This window comes from Mus musculus, chromosome 13 (assembly GCF_000001635.26).
Source record: "Mus musculus strain C57BL/6J chromosome 13, GRCm38.p6 C57BL/6J".
In the NCBI taxonomy this organism is placed as follows: domain Eukaryota; kingdom Metazoa; phylum Chordata; class Mammalia; order Rodentia; family Muridae; genus Mus; species Mus musculus.
The window spans coordinates 89,111,511-89,137,426 of record NC_000079.6 but is presented as its reverse complement, the minus strand read 5'-3'; the positions used below and the strand labels follow the sequence as shown (position 1 = coordinate 89,137,426).

Sequence of the window (25,916 nt, the reverse complement as noted above, 5' to 3'; positions counted from 1 at the left end):
AAAGCTCACGTCCAAGTTGATCAAGGACCTCCATATAAAATCAGATACACTGAATGTGATAGAAGAGAAAGTGGGAATGAGCATTGAACATTGGAACAGTGGAAAATATCCTAAACAGAAAATCAATGGCTCATGCTCTAAGATCATCAATTGACAAATGTGACCTCATGAAATTGAAAGGCTTCTGTAAGGCAAAAAAACACTGTCGATAGGACAAACAGCAACCTACAGATTAGAAAAAGATCTTTACCAACCCTACATCTGATAGAAGCCTAATAACCAAAATTTACAAAGCACTCAAGAAGTTAGACTCCAGAAAACCAAATAACCCAATTAAAAAATCAGTACTGAGCTAAACAAAGAATTCTCACCTGTGGAATCACAAATAGCTGAGAAGCTGCTAAAGAAATGTTCAACATCCTTAGTCATCAGGGAAATGCAAGTCGAAAAAAACCCTGAGATTCCACCTCACCCCATTCAGAATGGCTAAGATAAAAACTCAGGTTACAACAGAAGCTGCCAAGGATGTGGAGAAAGAGGAACACTCTTGGTGGAACCAACTTGTGGAAATTAATCTGACAGTTCCTCAGAAAACTGGAAATAGCTCTACCTGAAGTCCCAGCTATACCACTCCTAGGCATATACCCAAAAGATTCTCCAATATATAACAAGGACAGGGGCTCCAACTTGTTCATAGTGGCCTTATTTATAATAGCCAGAAGCTAGAAACAACTGAGACATCCTGCCATGGAAGAATGGATACAGAACGTGTATTACATTTACTCAATGCAATACTACTCAGCTATTAAAAATGAGGACATCACAAACTTGGTTGGTAAATGGACAGAACTAGAAAATATCATCCTTAGTGGAGATAACCCAGACCCAAAAGGACATACATGGGATATGCTCACTGATAAGTAGATATTAGCTAAAAAGCTCACTGTACCCATGATACAAGACCATATGGAGCTTAACAAGAAGGAAGGTCAAAATTTGGAGGCTTCAAACCCACTTAGAAGGGGAAACAAAATAATTATGGGAGGCAGAGGAAGGGAGGAACCTAGGCAGGATGGGGAAGGAAATGGAAAAGAGGTGGGTAGGGCCTGGTATAGGAACAGACATGAGAAAAGTCCAGAGGACCAGGAAAGCAAATAGAAATAAGTATTAATGGGGGTTGGGGAAGTTGGGGAACCACTAGAAAGTCTCAGACTCCTGGGATGGGAAAGGCTCCCAGGACACTGTGAGGATGGCCTTAGCCAAAATACCCAACTGCAAGGAGATACAACCTGAACAGACCACCTCCTTGATCCCCAGTGAAGGCATGGGGCAACCTGCCCATCTATAAATTTTTAACCCAGAACTGTCCCTGTCTAAACGAAATGCAGTGACAAAGAAAAAAGAACAGAAGCTGAAGGAAAGACCATTCAGAGGTGGTCCCACCATGTGATCCATCTATCCACTGACCTCCAAACCCAGATACCTTAGCTGATGTGCTTGCAGACAGGAGCCTGCTTTGGCTATCCTCTGAGAAGCTCTGCCAGCAGCTGACTAAAACAGATGCAGATATAGCCAACCATTGGACTGAGCCCAGGGACCCCAATGGAAGAGTTAGGGGAAGTACTGAAAGAGTACACAAAGGCCAGTCCATGACTTCTGCTACATATGCAGAGGAGTGCCTCATCTAGCATCAGTGGGAGGGGAGGTACTTGGTCTTGTGGATGCTTGATGCCCCAGAGTAGGAGAATGCCAGAGGGGTGAGGCAGGAGTGGGTGGGAGAGTAGAGGAGCACCCTACTAGAGGCTAAGGGGAGTGGGATGGTTTGGGGGGCTTGTGGAGTGAACAGGAAGGATATATCATTTGAAATGTAAACAAATGATTAATAAATTTAAAAAGAAAATATTTTAACTTAATAAAAGATGAGTATATTTAAGTTTAGTCAAAGGAACCAACATTATACTCTTCATGTTCATCACAATAGCTAGGAAATGGAAAAAATTAAATATTCTTTAGATTATGAATAATGAAAATGAGGTACATATATAATGTAGAATAGATACCCAATATAAAGAAAAATAAAATGAAATTTAGAGGTGAATGGATTGAAATGTACTGGGTAAATTAACCTAGACCCTAAGATAAACACTGTGTTCTCTTATTTTTGGATCCTAGCTCTAAATCTTTAGATGTGAATATTTATCCTGGAAAAACCATATTACCAAGAAAGTAAATGGGAACGATGGGAGCAAAGAGAAGGAGAGGAAGATATTAGGATACAGATACTATACAAGAAATATGAGAATATAGGGGGTGAGATTTACCAAGAAGGATGGAAAGAGGAAATATGGAGGAAGAGAGAAGAAGAAAGTATAACACTGGGATGTTTGAAAAACCCACAGAGAATGATTATTTTATGTTTACTTAGTTTTACACACACACACACACTCATTTCAATAAAGACATGCCACTTTGGGTGATAAAAAGCCATAGATTAGCTACCAACTGCTAGTATCAGGCACAGGAAACTTCTTTTTCAAGGTGTTGGTCAGTGGAGTTCACAAAACCCCTGAAATACAGTTCATTGCTTTTGTCATATTTTCTTACCAGAAACTGAAGATAAGACCAGACTGCTAAAGAGACCTTGTATAAGGACTTAGAGAAATCAAGCCCAGACTAACCTGGATGCCTCCTGCCTGAGGACTAGCTTTTACTGTCTCAGAAGTAGTGATGCAAGCTTTCAAGGGAGAAAAACAACCACTGGCTCAAACTTGCTATAAAATCTACAAGCCATGGAACCAAAATAATGACCTGAACTGCAAGATATTCCAAATTAGCCATAGCAGGATTTATATACTGGGGGGTAACCAACAGCCATTCAACTGGACTCAATAGGAGAGAATGCATGCCTGGTAATGTAAGCTTAAACCAGTGCATGTGGGTGGTAAGGCTGTGAACTTTTGAGAAGAATCTTCTGCTACTATTTCCCTAGCCACTATAATTTCTAACTGCATTCTAAATATTTATCTTTATACCAACAGATGACTTAGCTTTTACCCTTTGTCATTGAAATTTATTTCTTAAACAAAGACTATTATAGAAAGTCACAACTGGTCTAAAAAACAACAAATCATTGCGTGTCCAGACATGTTAGATACACATACAACGTATCTACTACACTTAAGGTTTCACAAAACTTGCATAAGGGGGAATAGAAAGATTCTAAGAAAAAGATTTTCAGAATATCTCATGGAAGATAATGTTTTCTATATACATCAGATAATCTGTACCCATACAATTTTAACAATATACTTGCTGAAATGAAAGACCTGAAAATGACCACACCAACTTACATGTCAAGGTTGATAGATATCTCACAAAACACCACCCCTTGATAATGAGCTATTGGCAATTAACCAATGCTGAGAGAGGGAGAATCAACTTCTCCAAGGACTAGCTTTCAGATATGTTATCCAATACCAAGTGACCAGCCATAACCAACACAAAATAAAATCAACCAATTGTATTTCTAAACTAATATACATAAATATATATAAAACTATTAAAATTAAAGAATAAAGGCCATAATTATGAAGGAGTCAAATAAAGGGAAGAAATTATAAAACAAATAAAAATCGTGGGTAATCATGTAAATACAGAACTCATTACTTACATATGAAATATCCAAACTGTACATAAATTTTAATTTGTGTATTTATGTATTATTTTAATATATTTATATACTTAATGTTTATTTTATATTTAAATATTTTACATTTAAGGTTTTTATGGCAGTTCTATAAATGTGCTTGAGACTGGACAAGTAGAATGGCTAAAGTGTGTCGAGAAAGACCACTATCAAATTAAATATAAGTGTTTCTTAATATATACATTTTAAACCTTAAGTGGGTTTTTATTCATTTGCTGCCAGTATATTATAGATAGAGTGTTGCTATAATCTGGTATGTTTTGTGCACCTGTAGCTACAGAATGAAAAGGTCACTTGCAACTTCTGAGGTAATTTCCACAAATGCAGGCCAACATAAATTAACAAACAAAAAATGAAGTTTATGTAATTTTATATTACTATGAAGATAAATGCTACGTATCTAATTTACATATAATTTACTATGAGACCCCAACAAAGAGTTTAGCTTAATTGTGAAATACGAAAGTTTTTTCTACTCAATCACAAATCAGACTTGTTGCTATTAATGCCTGTAGATAAATCTTTTTCTTTTTCTTTCTTTTTTTTTTTTTTTTTCTTTTTTGGTTTTTCGAGACAGGGTTTCTCTGTGCAGCCCTGGCTGTCCTGGAACTAACTCAGTAGATCAGATCAGGCTGGCCTCGAACTCAGAAATCCACCTGCCTCTGCCTCCCAAATGCTGGGATTAAAGGCGTGCGCCACCACTGCCTAGTGTAGAAAAATCTTTAAATATGTTATACTTAGTAATGTAACATAAAATGTTCCATGTTTCTATGATTCAAATTATAGTGTAAAGATGATTTATCTAATAAAGTTCTTACAGAGGACTCCATGGTAACAAAATGTGGCACAAACCCCTTAGAAGAATACGGCATTTGCAAACTCTCATACTGGATTTAAATGCAATTCCCCAGTAACACTCTTAGTTCTGGTTTTCTAAATGCTGTTAGCTAGATTCTCATGTTTGGCTGTTGATTACACTGTTTCTTGAAAATCTAGGCCAGTTGAAGGTATCTTCCAAAATCACCTTATTTCAAAACTTTCCTGACCTCATGTAGTTTCAGCATGACTGCCTTGACCCTCAGTATACTGGAAATTTTCTCCCATTTGGTATCTGCTACTAATGACTTGTTAGTGACTATCTTAAAGAACCACATGATCAAAAGTATATTTCACAGAAATCAGATTATCTTTTCGGTTTTCATAAAACATCTCATTTCTGCTTTTTCTCGAGTGCTCTGGAAGCTTAAATGCACAGAATGTGGGCTATCAGCTTTGCTATGATGTTTCTTCTAGCAAAGCACTTAATGCATCATTTCATTGTTTTCTTCTGTAGTAAAGTCAGATGGCTGATGAGGATATAAGGCACTATGAATTAAAATTCTCTCATTTATGAAAGGGGTTCTGCAGACAGTTGGATATTATCATGATATGATGCGCACTTTATATTTGCACATGGGAAACTATTTCTCACAAAAAATACACAGATTGAATTGTTACTTTCTTGTCTCTGAATCTGTTGCTAAATATTAACACTTTAGAATAAACTTTTTTCAATTAGGTATTTATTTCATTTACATTTCCAATGCTATCCCAAAAGTCCACTTATGAAATGATAAGATCTTTTTCTCTACTATAACTTAAAAGAGTATATTTATGACTAAAGAATGTTTTCATCTTGATGCTATTTTCAGATTTTCAGACATAGAATGTTCCTGTTTTCCACATTTTTTAGAGTTTCCAACCAGTTTAATTCTGAACTAAATCACATTTTAACCATGAGAAAGAATCACAGCCAATTCTCCCTAACCTACTTCTATAATGATTCTGATAATTTGGGAAATGGATTTGTCTCATCCCACTGTTACCTGAATCCATGGCCATCTGTCATTTTCAGCAGCTGTCCAGGCATTTATAAGGCCCTTCTTATTAAGTCGAGCATAGTAGGGATACCACTTCTGGAGTCCAAAAAGAGCTCGGTGAGTAGATGAAGCTGTGATTTGCTGATTAGATATGATCCCACCTTCGATTCCCAATGGCCCAGAGCATTCTGGAAAGAAATCAGGGAAAAAATATATCTGTGTATCAGAAATCATTAGGATGTCAGGCTCTGTGACAAAGATCAAATAAGCTTAATTTTACCCACAAACCACTTAAGTCCTATCCAGCTGACTAGTCTGTTACTCATTACCATATATAAAAATAGTAATTGGTAGTTATTACACTCTCTGCTCTTCTGGTCTTGTGTTTTGTAACCGACTTCTAAAAATCTTATTTTTTCTATACTTTGATTTAGATTTGTGCAAGTATATTGTCTTAAATTGTGATCTAGATCAGCAAAAGTGACTTCTTTTAATATGCCTGTATTGAATCCATGAAACAGAATTAAATTCTATTTCACATTTCATATTCACAGAGGTTAGTAAAACTCAGGAGTCTTTAGTACGTAAGAAATATTTGTTGATAATTTTCTCTTCACTAGAACACATGAATTTTGAATCAAAATTACTGTGATGCTAACATTTTTCACTGTTACAGATACCAATTTAAACTTGTATAAGTTAGATATGATTTCATAAAGACTCAGTATAGAAATTTGTTGAAACATAATAGTTACTATGAAATCTACATTGCAGAAACAGTATAATTCAATTATTTTCATTCAAATAACACATCACTATGAAACAGAATATATGGCATTTTTAGAGTATGCAATAAACTTAAAATGTTACTCAAATATTTTGAATGAAAATTTACAATTTTGAATGTATAGTCCATATATTTTAAGTATCTATACATTTTCTACAAATGTATAACTTGGAATGTTAAAAAATTACTAATAAAAATTTAAATTAATAAGATTTAAGCATTGGTTAAGATAATATGATCTTATATTTCAAATGTGTTTAGTTCTTAAAATTAAAAGTGAAATTACAGCCATATATTTACACTACAAATATATTTTACAGTTCATAAATTTTCACTTATTTTAAGTTTAGTTTAAAAGTTCAATAGTAATAAAATGATAACATAGGAAAAACTAATACTTTAAATTTTCATTAACATATGCCCAATTTCTTATGATGCAGATTTGGAAAATCAACAATAATTCTACTATGATATTTATTACAATATGTTATATGAATTCATGAACCTGTGACTAGAGAATATTGCTCTTATTAATGTCTCTCTATATAAATCAGCTTGATTGGTGATGACTACCAAGATGAGTTTAGGTTTTAATCATTTACTTTATTAAGTATAATTAATTTATCCATTTTGTTTCTCATTGGTCACTGATTTCATTGTCATTAACCATATCTATTTTCTAACACTTGCTCATTCAATTAAACAACTCTATGAAAATTAATAACACTTTTCAAATAGCCTTAGAACTTTAAGAATGCAGATATGGGTAAGTATTTATCATATTATTTTAGGAAAAATGAGATTAGAAAAGTAAAATGGCTTCCTTGCAATTAAAAATTTAAAAAGGTTCTTTTGAACTGTTATATCTAGTGTGCTCCTTTTTGCATGCATTTGACCTGTTTATCATTATCTGAAAGAACAGTATATTTCATTAAGAAGTCAATCATTCTTATAATTACAGTGTTAGAAACTTCATAAAAAACTAATGTTCATATTTATTATCACTGAACACTGAAAACTTAAATGTTGATTCTGTGACCTTTTGTTTTCTTTCACATTTTAAGCCTCAAGAATTTTACAGATTTCATCAAAGGCTATGAAACTTTCATTATTACTCTTGGTTGGGCTATAAAACTGCAGGAGCCCAACTTTTTGATGAGCCCAGCTTTTGGCTGTAGTTCTTTGTATAAGGTTGCGAAAATGTTGCCATGTAGATTGTACCTATGATTTCAGGGATGTACAAATATATATACATTTTTATATGTGAGAATATTTAATGAAAAACGAAGTTATGAATCGGAGAATGATGTAATTATATCAAACATTAAAAAAGTAATTAACAAAAGACTAATACCATTAAAGGAATCTCAATGACCTGTTTGTTCTTTGTGTAATGTTTGGATACTAAATTGATGAAAGCAGAGACATTCTTTACTGCAAACTACTTATATTAGACCACTAAATACATTGGTGACAGTTACAGAGCCTATCTTGATCGATTAAAGTTCATGGAAGCCTTAGCAAGAGCTGAATAGCATTTAGAAATGCACATCTGAAGTTTTTATATCATTTTGGATGGTGTTTTCCGTACTTTGAAATAAGAGATTAGATGTTCAACCATACTATTCAGTAGGTCCTTTTAATTGTTACATTTAAACTACCCAACTCTCCTTATTAGGCCACATACTCACAAAAATTCACTATGAACTTTCAAGTTATCATAAGCAGAATGCAAATAAATGATGTTCATTTCGTTATTATTTCTTTTCTTTCTCATTTCTCAGTCAACTGTGTGGAGAAGTTAAACTCATTTAAGTTACGGGTGGACACTATGGTGCCAAGAAATTCTACTCATTGTTTGCAATCCTCATTTAAGTTTCATAAAACATAGGTTCTGAAGATCCATCAATTCTGTATTCAACACACTGTGATGGTTTGAATAGATATGACCCCCATAGACTAATGTGTTTGAATGTTTGGTCCATAGTGAGTGGCATTATTATTAGGTGGCCTTGTTTGAGTGGACATGGCCTTGTTGGAGAAAGTGCAGGAAGTAGGCTTTGAGTTCTCTCTCTCTCTCTTTTTTTAATTAGGTATTTTCTTCATTTACTTTTCCAATGTTTTCCCAAAAGTCCCCCATGCCCTATCGCCCCCACTCTCCTCCCCCCTCCCACTTCTTGGCCCTGGCATTCCCCTGTACTTAGGCATATAAAGTTTGCAAGACCAATGGGCCTCTCTTTCCACTGATGGCCAACTAGGCCATCTTCTGATACATATGCAGCTAGAGACACAAACTCTGTGGGGGGGGGGGGGAAGAAGGGGGTCTATTCAAAGAATCAAACAAAAGAGGAGCTGGTTCTTTGAGAAAATCAACAAGATAGATAAACCCTTAGCCAGACTCACTAGATGGCACAGGGTCAGCATCCTAATTAACAAAATCAGAAATGAAAAGGGAGACATAACAACATATCCTGAAGAAATCCAAAACACCATCAGATCCTTCTACAAAAGGCTATACTCAACAAAACTGGAAAACCTGGATGAAATGGACAAATTTCTAGACAGATACCAGGTACCAAAGTTAAATCAGGATCAGGTTAATGATCTAAACAGTCCTATATCCCCTAAAGAAATAGAAGCAGTCATTAATAGTCTCCCAACCAAAAAATAAAGCCCAGGACCAGATGGGTTTAGTGCAGAGTTCTAACAGACCTCCAGAGAAGATCTAATTCTAGTTCTTCACAAGCTATTCCACAAAATAGAAGCAGATGGTACTCTACCAAATTCATTCTATGAAGCCACAATTACTCTGATACCTCAACCACAGAAAGACCCAACAAAGATAGAGAACTTCAGACCAGTTTCCCTTATGAATATTGAGTTCTCTTCTTATGTTCAGGCTCTGCCCAGTGAGGATGAGACCATCTTCCTGGCTGCCTGCAGAGGAGAGTCTCCTGAAGATCAAGACATATAACTCTCTAGGCTCTTCTAGCACTATGTCTGCCTGAAGGCTGCCATGCTTCCCACTGTGATGATAATAGACTTAACCTCTGAAACCATAAGCCAGCCTCAATTAAATGTAAGAGTTAATTGTTGACTATAGCTGCATATGTATCAAAAGATGGCCTAGTCGGCCTTCACTGGAAAGAGAGGCCCATTGGACACGCAAACTTTATATGCCCCAGTACAGGGGAATGCCAGGGCCAAAAAATGGGAATGGGTGGGTAGGGAAGTTGGGGGGGGGGTATGGGGGACTTTTGGGATAGCATTCTAAATGTAATTGAGGAAAATACGTAATAATAAAAAATATTAAATAAAAAAATGTAAGAGTTGCAGTAGTCATGATGTGTCTTCACAACAATGAAACCTAACTAATACAACCAGGAACAGACATATGTAGTAGAATCACTTCTTCATATTTTGGATGCTCAGTGATTACAATACTGAAGTCAAATTTCTGCCTATATTTCTTCACTCGATTCTTTCTATCGTAGTCATATTCGATCTTATGAACTATAATAGGGCCTTCCTGAAATGTATCTGTGATGTTTTATATGCACATAACCCTCAGTATCACCTTGCTTGAATCAACAAACAAACATGTGGAAACGTACAGGTTGCCACAGCAAGAAACTTTTCTGAGACTGAGAAAATAGAACAGTTGTGTTGGCCTAGCCTGAAGAAAGATGGAGCGCTCATCCTTACATAAACCCTGTGTAGTGGTGCATTTTCCCAGCATAAGAAGATAGAAAAAGAAGGATCAGAAGTTCATGGGTTTGTTGTTGTTGTTGTTGTTGTTGTTGTTGTTGTTTTGTTTTGTTTTGTTTTGTTGGGGGTTTTTTTGTTTTGGTTTGGTTTTTTTTTGTTTTTTGTTTTTTGTTTTTTGTTTTTTGTTTTTTGTTTTTGTCAAGCTCCATAGTAAGTTTCAGGTCATCCCAGGCTATGTGAGATCTTGTCTCATACAATCAAACAAAATATGAAAAATATTCTTTTTCCACATTGCAAATAATCTGCATTAGATAGCTGCAGATAAAAAGCTGCTAGGACATTGTTCCTAGCATATGGAGGCAAGGAGGATCTAAGAGAAACCAGCATAGTCCATAGTGGTAGCTGAGTGATTTAGATGATACACTTTTTAAAGTTTATGTACAATAACACAACCAGGAAGCTATGGCTCCCAACCTACAGCAACCTCTCATTAGTCACACAGTCATTCATTTGACAATAAAAAAATTTTAAAAGTATGCTCATATGTTATATTCATAAAGTATTTGTGTCTATTAAGTATTTTTAAACAAGACTCATTTTTATGCCAAGTATATAAGCATTGCTTTTATCAATCCTCAAATCCATATTGTTGGTTTTCATCTAACAATCTTTTACAACATCGGCATTTTACTGTTTCACTTACATATATAAGAAAATCAAGCACTGTAAATTATGAGGTATTGCTCAATGAAGCCTGAGTCTAAAAGATAACATTTTATTTTCTCCATGTTAATTATCATTGATGATGTTTTCTTTAACTTTAAAAAGTATTACATACACGCACACACACACACATTTACCTCTGTGTGTGTCTGTGGACTGAGGAGGGCATGAAATCTCCTAGAACTGAAGTTAGATAGTTGTGAGCTATCATGTAGGTGCTGGGAATAGAAGCTGGATTGTCTTTGAAAGCAGCCCATGTTCCTGTGTTCCTTAACTGCTGAGCTGCCTCTTCAACCCTGTGTTATTTTTCTACTTGAAGTATGCAACCCTGTGTTATTTTTCTACTCAAAGTATGATTATACTCAATTTATCAGTAAAATATGACTTTCATTTGTAACTAAAGAACACTGCTCTATAATGTCCTTAAATTTCCTTTTAACTGGATCCCAGTTGAAGTGATTCTGGTCTTCTGGTCTTTTAGTTCTTTTAAATAGCACTAGAAATATTCACTACAACATCTTTCCATGCATAAGTGCTCAATAAATAGGTGCTGAACACAGCTACTGAAGCTTTTTTTTTTTTAAACAGGAAGCTGATGAGCAAATTCAAACCTTGCTTTTATCCCACAAGGACACATTGTCACAATAACAGCTTCCTTCTCTAATGATGGGGATCACAAACAAATGGATGTCATCATCATAAAAGGTTCAGAATCTAATTTTCTTTAGCCCATGCTCTCCACTGCCCTATTAAATGCAACAGTATAATAATAAAAGAAGATGTTACAATTCAAAATGAAAATGTTTATAGACCTAAGATTAAGTGACCTTAGGCAATTCATAGCAAGATGCTCCAAATATATTATGGTTGTATTTGCCATCACTATTACAAAATGAAAATGAAATATGCAATAATAATTCAGAGCTAGCACATAGAATGACAACTCTGTGTTTGAAGATTACATCCCACTGAGTATTTGTACATGATATCCAGTCTACTCCTTTAAAGAAGAAAGTAGGTATCATACTACTTCATAACTGAGGACTCATGGACGCAGAAGTTAATCCTATGAAAATGGATATGGAATGTAGAGTGATTCTTTAGAGATTGAGTTTGTTTCTTCTGCTGCTGCGTTATTTCGGGAAATCACATTCTCTGTGAAGAGGATAGGAGAATGAACACCACGGTAATACAAAAAATATTGCTAGGGCCTCTGGATACGAAAGTGCTCACCGAATGAGATGCATTGAAACAGTAAGTGCGAGAGAATGACAGTGAGGTCCAGAGGCGACTCTTGACGGTAAAGGGTGGCCCTGAGATTGCTTCACACTAGCATTCGCCAAGGCTCTAAGACGTTAGCTGGACACTGTCAGTGGCCCAAACCCTGATTTAAGTATAATGGCTTTTTAACTTTACACAAATTAGAATCAACTAAGTACAGAGCCTGTTCGGATTGCCTTAAGTGATGCACCAACACCCACTCCAAATATACTTCACACCTTTTGGTAGCAGCCAGATTACAAAGGACAATGAATGGAAGGAGGATTGTTTATATTTGCTCACTTGGCCTTCCCTCTTGCTGACATGCTCATTTAACTTGGTGCAACTGCTGCAGATTCAGATTCCTTCTCTAACATAGATCAACAATTCCAGCTTTCTAGTGACAACAAAGCACCAGCAGTTCTCCAGGAACCTCCTTGTTTTCACACAAGATTGGGACTGCTAAGGCATCCAGCCTCATGAACAACTACTAGATTTTCAGCTTCTCAAGTATGAAAAAATGTTCCTATTTTATATGTATTTCTGAATATATATTTCTGAATATATGATCTGAATATATGATCTGAATATATATATATTTGAATATATACATTTATAAATATATATACTCATTCATTCTATTAATTCTGGTACTTTTATCATTCATTCTACTAATTCTGATTCTTTAGACAACCTGACAAACTTATCATAGACCAATTCAAGTTTGACTAATTTACTGAACTCTTATTATGTGCTTATCTGTCTAAAGTCCATCTATCCTCCATTAACTGGATACACTTTTGAAGTATCCATACAAGGAATGAACAAACTATAAGAAACCCTTTATTCTCAAAGAATCAGTATGTTTTGTGGTGATGTGAACTATAAACAAATAAATGCCAAGAAATGACCACAACCTGAGAAGAACTATGAAGAAAAAATATGACAGTTATAAATCCTATTGACAGTGTCTTAGATGATCAGAGGTAGACTTTCTGTAAGGTGACTCTAACTGTAATAACTGAAAGAGAAGGAAGAACAAGCTACTAAGGTATCATTACAGTCCATTTCTCAGTGAGAATTTGGTTTCATAGAGGAGATAAAAATAATTTTTCATATGTTGAGTGTAGTGGGGTTCTACTGAATGAAGAAAATTGTTGGAAGAGGGAATCATAGTCCAGGCTTGTGTTTGAGGAAAGAATGCCTGGAAAATATTGGGAGCTAGCATAGAACTGGAGAGGAGATAGGTTGAGATGATAAGGAAAGTAGAGGCAATTTTGTAGAAAAAAAGCTTCATAGATTTTTTTTAGGGAGTGGTTAAGAGCTGCAGGGAGGAAGTACATTAACAAGACTGAGGAAGAGCTTGCTTGTGTCTGTGTAGGGATTTAAAATATTGTAATTGTGGCCATATTCTCATTTAATGTTAATCATTTCCACTATAAAGTTAAATGTATATATATATCATATATATATATATATATATATATATTAGAATTATAATGAAATAATTAACATCACAGTGGGAAAATGCATATCTAAAGGTTGGTTAGCAAAGATGAAGAGTTATAAACTTTCAAAAGTAAAGTTTGGTAGAACTAGTAATGATCTGTATTAGAGTAGTGGAGGGAGGAACCAAGATACCTTACTATCCTAGGTTACACATAACAAAGGTAGTGCTCTCTTTCATTGATGGGAACACATGTTAAGCTTAACATATAAAACCATTAAATTTAATTCCTCTTGAGAAATGCGTCAAAACTGATTATTGCTGCTGGATTAAACAGGGAAGATCCTTCTTTGTTTCGCCTGCATACGCCACTGATCCAAATTCTCCCATCTCCCCAGCTGCAGGGACAGTATTGAGAAGGGAAACATCCTATGATTCTCAAGCACGTCCCTGATGCCTACAACTCTCCATCTCTATTGTGTCTGCATGTCCATTGCACCAACAAGTGGGAGTTACGATTTGTAAGATGGGATTTTATTTTTCATCGTATCTACCATAAACTTAATGACAGCATAACTTTTTAAAAGTATCTTTAGAAGAAACTGTGTTTTTAAAGACAAAAGTAACTAATCCAAATTATAAATTATAGGAGTCACTGCAAAGTTTTATTTATGCAATTCATTTAAAATGAAGTAATTTTCATTTATATGTTCTAAAGTTCAGAGGCTTCCCCTAAAAATTCTTTATATCCTCAATGAGGACGAAGGGCTTCCCCAAGACTGGGAGGATCTCTTTTTATTATAAAGGGTTTCTGAAATACCCCATCACTGCCCCTATAGTAAGTACAGCAGCAGTATGCTTTGTGCTGAGTTCTGCAGCTAAAGGGAGTCTCTAGTAGTGTAAATGGTGGTCCATATTTGCTGGCTGTGAGATTCTGTTTATACATGCTTCTTCTGTACTTGTTTTTTCAGATTGTTATCAATGCACCTAAATTAATGAATTGATTAAACAGTAAAGACTATATATGTTCAGCCTTAATTTACATAGTCCCTTAAAATAACTGCACTCCTGGTTGTCTGAATGAACTGGAAATCGCTCCTGACCCTAAGGCCTACTGTTTAAATTAACACCATTGAGCAACAGAATGGTGTCACCCAGCAGGTTTAACAGGAGCAGCTGAGCCAGCTCGGTCAAGTGTCCAACTCAAGTGTCCTCTCGAGAGCATTAACCAATGTGAGAAGAATAGCTCCAGAGTGAAGTCCTTCTCACTCTGCAAACACTCTCTGGAGTGTGGCAAGGAATGGCATCTGCATTCTATCGATCTTGCAGCTGACAAGTAAGCAGAGCCTCAAGATGTCTGACATCTTGCTTCTCCATGTGCTGATTAAGGCTTTCAAATAAGTTCGATGCATGGCTGCATTGTAACAGGGATGCTTGGCTTTCATTTGCTCTATCACAGTATTCAGGCACATCTTTAGAATGAAAGGATTTCAAATTACATCCTTGTAAGAAACAAATCTCTTTTAAACATCTCCAGTCCTCTTTTCCTCTGGGCATCTCATCTTCTCATACAAGCAAATGCTCTGCTGTGCTTAGCATAGCGTGGTAATTGTGCTGAGCATGAGGACCGGTAAATAGATTACTGCTGACCTCCAATTCTGCAGAATTAATGCTGATTCAAATGGAAGCTCCCTGCTGTGCCACTTGTACCAGAGCTTTCATTTATTCCTAGTATTTGTTTTATGTTACTTGTCTTGAGACCTGGCCCTAAATTGGCAAAAAGGCATTTAGACTTTTTTTTCTCCTTCCATTGTGACCAGAGGGTTAAAAGAATCTCACAAGGTATATTTTCTGAAGACACCCAATCCTTTGATCTGATTTCTCTCAAGATTATCATTTCCCTGGTTTTAGGAAGTAGTGTCAGCAGAAAGGGGGCAAGAGACGGAGGGAAGACAGACAGTCAGAAGAAGACTTACCTCAGGGGAAGAGCAGGAACACATTGATTTGGCTGCAGGAGGGAGAGAAGATGAAAGTCACCTCCTGGGACATAGGGTGAGAATGAGAAGGTACAGAGACTCAAAGAAGTCTTTCCGGAACCCACCATTGACCAAGCCCCATGGAGCATTCCTGTTTCTCTTCTATTTGAAGTACTCAGGGTGTTTGCCCTAAAAGAACCTTAAAGTGAAAGGCCCATTTCACAACATATGTTTCCCTCCACAAGCAAGAACTTCTCTGCAACAGTGCATAAACCAGATGCCTTGGCAATACACCACGGCAACCTCCAAAACCTTTTTTTTTAAATTAAGCCTATCTGCAATAAAATTTAAATTTCTTTGTGTCTGATGTGGATTTCTTAGCACAGACCTATGCTATTTTTTCGTATTCATGAGTGATATGGTTCTATTACATGGGTCACTAGAAGCTATTTCTCACATTCTATTAGAAGTTTTGTTTTCTTATTGTCATATATTAGAAAAAGACCAGGTAGTGTCCTTAATAAAGGACAGTGGAACAACTATTTGTGTATATTTTTTTTCTATGAGATTATGAATGAGAATAATATATTTCTCAAATGTAGAAGCTCTGCCTCTCTCTAATATATACTTTTGAAACATGAAACACAATGCCTTACAGATTTGCATCTCTCAGTTTCCAGAGCTAATGTAAAACAAGCTACAGCTTTTGGAATTATAACTTTCTCTTTTTTGAGATGAAATAATTTTCAAATACAGATATTATCACCAAAGGATTCACCAGATTGAGTGGTTGACAAAATTTAAAAAAATAGATGCTTTTATTTTCTTCTGGGACTTGAGAACATAGAATAAAAAATAATAAAATTGGAAGTAGAGGAAATGCCAACTTAAAATGAAGCCCACATAATATTATGGACATAATTATTAGCCATAGAGCTACTTTTCCTGTAAAGTGGGGATATGCTTTTCTCACTTGCCTTCTGTCAAACCAATTATGATATATTATTAATTTCAATTAACTGGTCTAACTCAGGCAAATGTTAAGACTTAAATACGTCAAATTACAATAGGAAATTACCTTTTAATGTGCTTCAAAACTAAATTTCATGTCTATTTATGAGGCATGCTGGGTATTCCGTAAGTAGAAGTGTCCATGTTCCCTAGTAGTCAAAGATCAACTTTCTTGCTGTGATAATTTATGTAACTCAGCACAATCCAATGATAACCATGTCATCCCTGCAAAGAGTGCCGCAGGAATACAGCAAAGAGTGTGTCCTGGTGTGTTTGTGATGCACACTTTTAAATAGAAGCACTGCATGGGCTTTTAAGGTGATAGGCACAGTTTCAGGGACTTGTACTAGGGATACCATTCAGAGTGAATTATGCATCTTTCCCCAGTTATGAAGCAGGCAGGGTGGCATGAAGTGTCAGAATAGTCAAAATCCTGCAGCTAATAAACCTGAAGATTTATACCTATTATTACTTACTTGCAACGTATACATCTGCACAGTACAGAATCAACAGTGAAAATAGGGTCAAAATAAAACGCTAAGGAGGGATGGGGGCTTAATTGTTGGGCAGCTTGAATGGTGAATGAAAATGTTCAGCCTGTGGTAAAGACGCATTGCCACCCTTTTAATTTATTTTTTTATCTTTTGAATGCTTTTCTCAGATGTATATCAGGACAAGTTTTACAAAGCATTTCTTCTGCAAGTTTGGCTATAAAGCAATATTATTGGCAAACCAAGCAATGGATTTTATTCCTGAGATTAATAATAGTCCAAATCTAATCATCAGCTCTCCCTATCATGTACAGTATTTTTACACAGTTTTCCACTGTAAATTACCTCGGGTCACATGTGGTGTCTCAATATTCTAGAGGTCAAATGAAATGCACGAGGTTAAAGAAGCTGTTGCAGACTGCACAGTGCAGCACAATGAGCTTTCAGACTAGTTACCGTGGGAATCGTGGCACAAATTCTGAAACCAGAGCAGTGTGTGAGAGTGCGCAGATAATGATCGGCTCGTGTGGATTTTAGAAACTTCTATTGCATGTATTCTATTTTATAATGTGAAGAGATGTTTGCTTCACCTAAACGAGAAAAGGGCCTGTTATATATGCAGTCCAGAAAACTAGTGTGGCTGGTTCAGGTAACTAAAATGGACTGAGGCTGCTCTGTCTGCACATTGAAGAGCTTCTACCCTAGGCCTTCTGCAAGGGAGGCAAATGCACGCTGCAAAATCACAGCCTTCGAATGTCAGCCCTGGAAGTTAGAGTCTCAACTGTGCCTTTTTTCCTCTTTTGTTTTTAAGCTTACATCCATACATCCATATATGTATAGTACATACATACATACATACATACATACACACACATATATACGTACACATATACATACATGTATATCCAGCTTTTTCAGGTTGCAGCTGAGACATTCTTCACACTAATCATGTACAAATTGAGCATCCCCACAGAAGACAGTACTAATAAAGTTTTACATATGGAATTTACAATGCTTTCAGTAGTCCTGAAGGGGATAATTCAATGAGAATTTTTGAGTGTAATAAATGTAAAGCTACTAAAACCCAGAATGCCTTACTCCCTTTATGAGAAGAACATTCTTGGGGAATTTAATAGAGTAACAGTTTTATTATGAATTTTGAGAGCTGAGGCTAGCTCCTCGAACATTATCTTCCATTCAGCAGAGATTCACACTGGAACTGTTTTACAGTGTGATGGATAGAGAACAGGCCGGTAAAACAGACATTTTGACTTCTGCTTCTTTTCAAGTTTATTACTTTTAATAATAAAGCAGACCCCAAGGTTATGTGTTGTCTGGGTTAAACACTTTGTGGGACACATTATTGGAAGGAGAAATTGCTTGAACTTTTGCCAGTAATGCCTATATTTTAGTGGGCAGGTACACATTTCAAGTCTTAAATACAGACTTAAATCTTGAGCTGCTCAAATGAAATTGTGTATCAGATATGTGCAACAAAATGTCCATATGGAATTAAAAGCTATTTTCTGTATATTGCAGGACAGTACAGTATTGCTATATAAATCAGTCTAATGAATAAATAGATAAATATACTTTCATGGACATGTAAAGGTATATCACACATATCAATTTTTTAAACTATTAGAATACTACACATAAGATACAATTTGCTAAACACATGAAACTCAGGAAGAACGAAGACCAAAGTGTGGACACTTTGCCCCTTCTTAGAATTGGGAACAAAACACCCATGAAACACAGAGACACAGTTTGGAGCTGAGATGAAAGGATGGACCGTCTAGAGACTGCCATATCTGGGGATCCATCCCATAATCAGCCTCCAAATACTGACACCATTGCATACACTAGCAAGAGTTTGCTTAATTTACTTAAGCTTTGAAAGTTCCAGATGAATATTTTCTTCAGTTTTGCTGCATATTGTGTTAACATAGAACACTGTTTAGAAGTCCCAGTGCCAGGAAACACATCCTACAATTAATTAAGAATGGCTTGTGCAGGAGCCTGGTATCTTTATTTTTTAAACATCGACACAATATCAGCATAACACAAAATATTTATACTAAGGGATGAATCATCTGTGTATCAGAGAGGAGGTCACTCCTCCTCTCACTTATAGGTTTGTTCAAAAGATCAGGAACAATACAGAGTAAAAACTTAGAATATTTTGCCACCAGTATGCCTTTAGTGACTTGTAGTATGTTTGTTGTTTTACTTCAGTTAAACAGAGCTGAGATCAAAATTCATGGATGGGTGAAATCGATTTTACTGGAAATACCTAGAGACCGATGGTCTAAACATATGCCACGGATCCAGACAGGTTTACATCCATTCATCTCTTCTCACAGAAATAACAATCGGGGGGGAAAGCTACTCATATCTCCCATGCATAATGCTCACTAATAAAAATTGTAAATACACACATATGCATAGCTATTAATCATAGAGTTAAGGAAAGTGATTCAAAGCATCATGTCACTTGGCATCTTCTTAATACCATATCCGTCATCAGATATTTTTGTCACTAAAGCATTCAACTTGTCAGATAAAGCTCTTTGCCTGGGGGAAATATAAACCATGGCTTCTGTAATGAATGAAAATGAAATGATTCCCCACAGTATATTTCCAGCCTCGCTGGAAATAAAAATAGCTAATTAAATAACCTCCTTTTAAAATAGGTCTGTGTCTGGCAGGCACTTGCCTTCAGTGGTAGAAAATCAGGGTCTCTTAGGAAAGAGCCTCACATTAACACTGTGACAAATCAGATCACAACTTTAAAAGGCACATATGTGATGACTATTTCCCAACCAATCTATTATCCAAACAATGAATGATACATTTAGAATAGCTGTTTTAGCTGTTGGCAATTTTAGTGAAGCAATCAGTAATATGTCAGCTAATCAAGTGCATATCAGAGAATAAAGTAACAGATATTTCCTACTAAACTGAACCCCCTTGATTTTCTCCCACACAGAACCGCCTTTTCTGGTTCAGCATGACAACATGAAAAAAAAATGCTTTCATTCTCTTTTTTAGATCCCCAAGAACACAGAGAGAATATAGTGAAGAACATTAATAAATTAGGTGTGTTTAAATGTGATCCTGGCTGGAAGGCAGAGATTTCTTTTCAGATAAATATCTATTAGTAGCATTAGAAAACAAAATGTTTAGCTATCTGAAACTAAAAGAACATTTCTTCTTTATTATTTCATTTCTTCTGGATTGTAATGCAATTACAATATACTACCCTTCTCTTTCATCATTCCAAACCTTTGTTGCTCTCTTTCAAGTTCATGGCCTCTTCTTTAACTACTTTTTAACTTGTATATGTGTGCATGTGCGTGTGTGTGTGTGTACATATTCATTCATAAATACAACCCACTCAGTCTGTTTAGTGTTACTTATATGTATATACGTGTGTGTATACATATGCATTGGTTTTTTTTTTCTTGTTTTTTTTTTTTTAAATACAGGAATACTCACATTTATTTAGGAAGGCCCAAAGATAATAAAACGTTCTCTTTTTTTATTGGATATTTTCTTTATTTACATTTCAAATATTATTCCCTTTCTCGGATCCCCTCCCCCCCTTTCCTGGAAGCTCCCTATCCCAACCTTTCTTCCCCTGCTTCTATGAAGGTGTTTCTCTACACACTAGCCCACTCCCACCTCCCTGTCCTAGATTCCCCTACACTGGGGCATCTATCGAGCCTTCATAGGACCAAGGACCTCTCCTCCCACTGATGTCTGACAAGGCCATCCTCTGCTACATATGCATCTGGAGCCATGTGTACTCCTTGGTTGATGGATTAGTCCCTGTGTGCTCTGGGGGGTCTGGTTGGTTGATATTGTTGTTCTTCCAATGGGGTTGCAAACTCCTTCAACTCCTTCAGTCCTTTTGCTAACTCCTCCTTTGGGGACCCTGTGCTCAGTCCTATTGTTGGCTGCAAGCATCTACCTCTGTATTAGTCAAGCACTGTTAGAGCCTCTCAGGAAACAAATATTCCAGGCTCCTGTCAGCAAACACTTGTTGGCACCTACAATAGGGTCTGGATTTGTTAACTCTGTGTGGGATGAATTCCCAGGTGGTACAGTCTCTGGGTGGCCTTTCCTTTAGTCTCTGCTCTACACTTAATCTCCATATTTACTCCTGTGAGTATTTTTGTTCTCCTTCTAAGAAGGACTGAAGTATCCAACTTTTGTCTTGCATACTTTTGTACAAGCTACTCAGTTTGTACAATATCAATTGTATGTATTTATATATGTATAAATATGCGATCCACTCATTTCTATGTCACTTGTGTTTATACATATGCATATATACATATCCTGCTCAGTCTACATAATGTCTATTTTATGTATATAAATATATGTGTGTATTTTTTAAAAGATTTGTATTTATTTATTGTATGTAAGTACACTGTAACTGTGTCCAGACACTCCAGAGGAGGGCATCAGATCTTGTTACTGATGGTTGTGAGCCATCATGTGTTAGCTGGGATTTGAACTCAGGACCTTCAGAAGAGCAGCCAGTGCTCTTAACTGCTGGGCCATCTCTCCAGCCCTATGTGTGTATTATAAATATTATCTGTATGAATATATATGTGTGTATATATATATTTTTTCTGCTCAGTCTGTGTAATGTCTGTTGTATGTATGTATATGTCTATCTATCTATCTATCTATCTATCTATCTATCTACACAAGTCTGTATTTCTATATACATACACAAGCTTCTCAAACTGTGTAATGTCACTTGTATATGTGTATCTGCATCTCTCTGTGTTAACATAGATACACATATACAAGGAAATACACATATTCAGGAAATTTTCACCTGTGATTTTTTTCATCAAAAAGAAAATTGCATGGGTTTCATTCTCCCAATATCCCATTTTACTTTCTGAACAGAATGATGAACCATTTGTGTTAAATAATAAGTTAAAAATGTAAAACAGTATAAGAATAATTGTAATATTAAGCAGCCATATTTTGCAAAAGTCTGAAATTTCAGTATGAAGACTGGCACTGAGTCTCAAGGTTGTTGCACAGCTGTGTAACACAAAAGAGAATCTGGAGAAGCAGCCACCAAATATCTAGAGTAAATTAATGGCTCCAATCTGCTATGGTTATATTCTATTATAATCTGTGATTATATACTCCAGCAACTGCAAAGTTGTATAAGTAAAGTTTATTTCACAAGTGAAAGTAATGCAGACACTACACTCTGTATTGTGCTGAACCACCCTTAGTCATTTGGGTCTAACCCCACCAGCTTTATTCTCTTCTCATTGTCTCTTTACAGAGCTGCCAGAGAGATGAATCCAATATGAAGTGACTCAGAAGTGTCACACAGTACAATGTTTTAAAAAGAAGAAAATGGCATTTTGAAATCAACACACACATAAGTGTTATTAATTACTTTAATCAAATAACTCTGCGAGTAATTTCATTGTTTAACTGATCTCATTCTGTCAAGCTCGGGAACTTATTGTCTGTGTTTCTGCCTCCTGTTTCTCTCACAGCTCCTTTTAATTAATTCTGTATGCTAAGGAAATTATCAGAAAATCTCACTAGTTCACTCTCCTGAATTCACACTTTAAATTAATTTTAAACATTAAGAATTTAGGGTCAACCAAATGGATTCTTACTATCTAACTTTTAGTAATATTATTCTAGATATTTTAGAATAAGTTTTACCCAGAAATCAGTATCTGAAATATCTTTAAATCAGTACCTATTCGTTTTACCTGTTACACTCTTCCTCTAACCTCAATCAATTTTGTCATTCCGGAGATACAAAAAACTCTCAAGTCCATATTGGAACTTAAAAATAAACCCTTAATGTTCTTTGCACATATATTCTTTCAAGAAACACTTATAAACCTATGTCTGTCTTCCATGTGATATTATACTTGTTTTATGACTGATTTTGTATTTGGTTCTCTCCTGATGGGCTGACTGGTATATTCTCTACATCATAACCACAACTGGCAGTCAGTAAAAGGTACTCAAATATGTTACTGGGTCATGTGTTCAAGGCTCAGCATGATGGGTGGTGTCTTCCTTTGTGTTATTCTCTACTTAACAGTGAAAACATTTTCACCCCAGTCCAAGATTTTTATATCTCTATTTTTTTTTTATTTCTACCACTACCATCGAGACATGCTGGTTTCCTCTAGGTGAATATACCATACTTTTTACTGCTTCCTTCCAAAGGTATACTAATTGAGTCATGAATACCATTGTAATATAAGATTTTAAGAATATTTAAGTAAGTGCAAAATGATGAGTTTTAGACTTTGGCCTTGAGTCTACCAAATTCAGATTAATAAATGAGAATACATATTAATTATTTTTGTAATCTCTAGTCTTGCTGTTCCTTCCATAGACTGTAGATTATGGTTTGGAATACATTCTATCTCATTCTTTTTTAATGTTCGAGAATGAGGTAATGAAATGACTCAGTGAGTAATGAAGCTTTCAGCCAAAACTAAAGGCCTGAGTCTGACCTCCCAAACCCAAAACATAAATGATAACTGACACCAAGTTTATCTCTGACCTTTACATATATATGGTAATGAATACAAATCATCTTAGAAATAAAAATGAAAAAAATGTTCATATATAATACATATATACATACAATAATATTGTACACACATACATAGTGTGGGGATTAGGAAGGGAAGATAACTCAGTTAATAAAATATTTTCTATGGAAGCATGAGTAAAACAGTTAAAAATCCTTAGAAATCATAGTATTTCAAACTCTGTTTATAACCCCAGCACTTCTCTAGTGAGATGTGTGTTAGAAATAGGAGAATTCCTGAGAGCCTGTGGGCTGACTAGCATGGCACTTGCAAAAGTAAACAATAAAAAGACTATGTCAAACAAAATCAAAGACAAAGACCTGTGGTTTTTCTTTCACCTCCAGACACTGTAGGATACACAAATCCTCACAGATCTAAGTAAGTGTGACTACATGCACATATATATACATACATGTACATGTGTGCGCACACACAAGTGAACTTATGCACATACATATGTTCTTGTCTCTTTGCATAAGACACAGGTATAATAGGCCTTGAGGCAGAGGGTTCTTATATTGCAGGACACAGTGTAGTAGAATCATGTGTAATGTTGGCATTCTTTCAAATCTATAGATCCATAAACAAGGATGATAGTAAACTGTACACCTCAATGATTCCTTACTTGCTGTTTGCATTCACTCTAATGTAGGGGCCATTTTCATATTTCTTCATATAAGAAAGTCCATTATGACAGAGCATTTCATTTTGCTTATCAAAATGCCACAGAATAAATTGTGGAGGTGATTGTTTGCAATATTACCACATAGACCATGAAATTACAGTGTCCTGACAGGATGAAAGGTCATTCATAATTTCCAAATTATTAACACTATTTATCACATACTTTGTCTCAACTTTTTTCTAGTTGTCAAGTTTTCGTTCCAGTCGGTTTTATTTAATTTACACAACATCCTTAGAAGAAATAAGGAACCACTGGTTAAACATTTATGTGCACAAAAATGGGACACCCCTCATACTCCCATTTTCTACTATAGTTACTTTAATGTGTGTATAAGGCTCATCATCTGTAATTACAATTCTCTAAAATTAATGTAAAATTACTGAATTAAGTATAGTTACCTTCGCATCTTACAGTCATTAAGGAAGTGAGTTTTCATCCTCCATTTTCATAAATACGGCTAATGACTAACATGAATTACTGAAAGGCTACTTTGGATGCTATCTTGTACTTCATCATTAAGGTGGAATAGTAAAGAAGAGAAATCTTTTAATCCAGTAGGAAAAGCAGCCTTGTTACCACACTACTTGGCTAGGCAGCTACTATGATTCCAAAAACTCTATATAATTTTGGAAATAGAGAAGCTGAAACTGGAGTATAAAACAATGGCTGTCTTTCATTTTTCTGTTGCTAAAATTGTGTAAGACTAACATGAAAAATATTCCATTTTTTTCCTTTTGAAACTTCAGTTTAATTTGGATTAAGTAGTATGTTCATATGCTTAAATGTTAATCTCTGTTTCTCATTTTTCATCAATTATAATAGAGAACATTTTGGTCTCTTTCTTTCTTCCTCTTCCTTTTCCCAACTAATATATATAAAAGAAGAATTATTAGTTCCCTCCCCAATTGCCAAAATATACTTTGCTTATTGATGCAGGTATGTTAGCAGATGTAGATGTGAGGGCAGTAACTACAATGAGAGAAATATCTATCCCTGGGGCATAGAGGTGAGAGGAAAGATTTGGCACAGCTGAGACAAGGACGACACCAGAAGCGTTACATAGTAGTAAGTACATATTATGTGCATGGCCTTTGACAAATTGTTACATGTAGCGAATTGAGTAAAATCAATTTATAAGGTGAAGGAAATTAAAGCATATTTTTATGATTCTAAGTGTTTTTCTTACAAACATTAATTTTAATGAGAACAAAGTGGGTAAAATTTCAGTGGGTTTCCAAGGGTCATTGTCTCTACTTGTAATATGGGTGAGAGGTTTTGAAAAGGTTTCATTTTTATTGAATGTGCCGTAGACAAACATTGTCCCTTTTCATGCTGGTATATTAATTTCATTGTAAAACATTTTGCATATTGCTTAAAATCATTTTAAAACAAAATATCACTGTGACTCACAGAACATAAATTATGTAATTTTAAAACTAAACCAAGCACTACAATGATACAATTAATACTATCTTCATGTCAATATTTGTAGAGTTTTGCATAATTAATGAGGTCTAAGAACCATGTAGAAGAAACTCTGTCAAACTACTCTGAAAATTAAATGTGTCAAAAAAATCCAACACCATCCATTTCCCAAGAATTTCTTAAACTCATTGTTTTTAATAGATGAGTAATACTCCATTTTGTAAATG

General features: G+C 35.4%; 1 protein-coding gene across 2 annotated transcripts in view; it reads right to left on the bottom strand.

Moving 5' to 3' along the window:
* The window catches only part of Edil3 (EGF-like repeats and discoidin I-like domains 3), a 501,754-nt gene that overhangs the window by 185,799 nt on the left and 290,039 nt on the right, over positions 1–25,916 (bottom strand). For both annotated transcript variants that reach the window (NM_001037987.3, NM_010103.4), the window contains one exon: positions 5,572–5,753. In NM_001037987.3, coding sequence (NP_001033076.1) covers positions 5,572–5,753 — 182 coding nt within the window. The remainder of the gene's footprint in view (positions 1–5,571; positions 5,754–25,916) is intronic.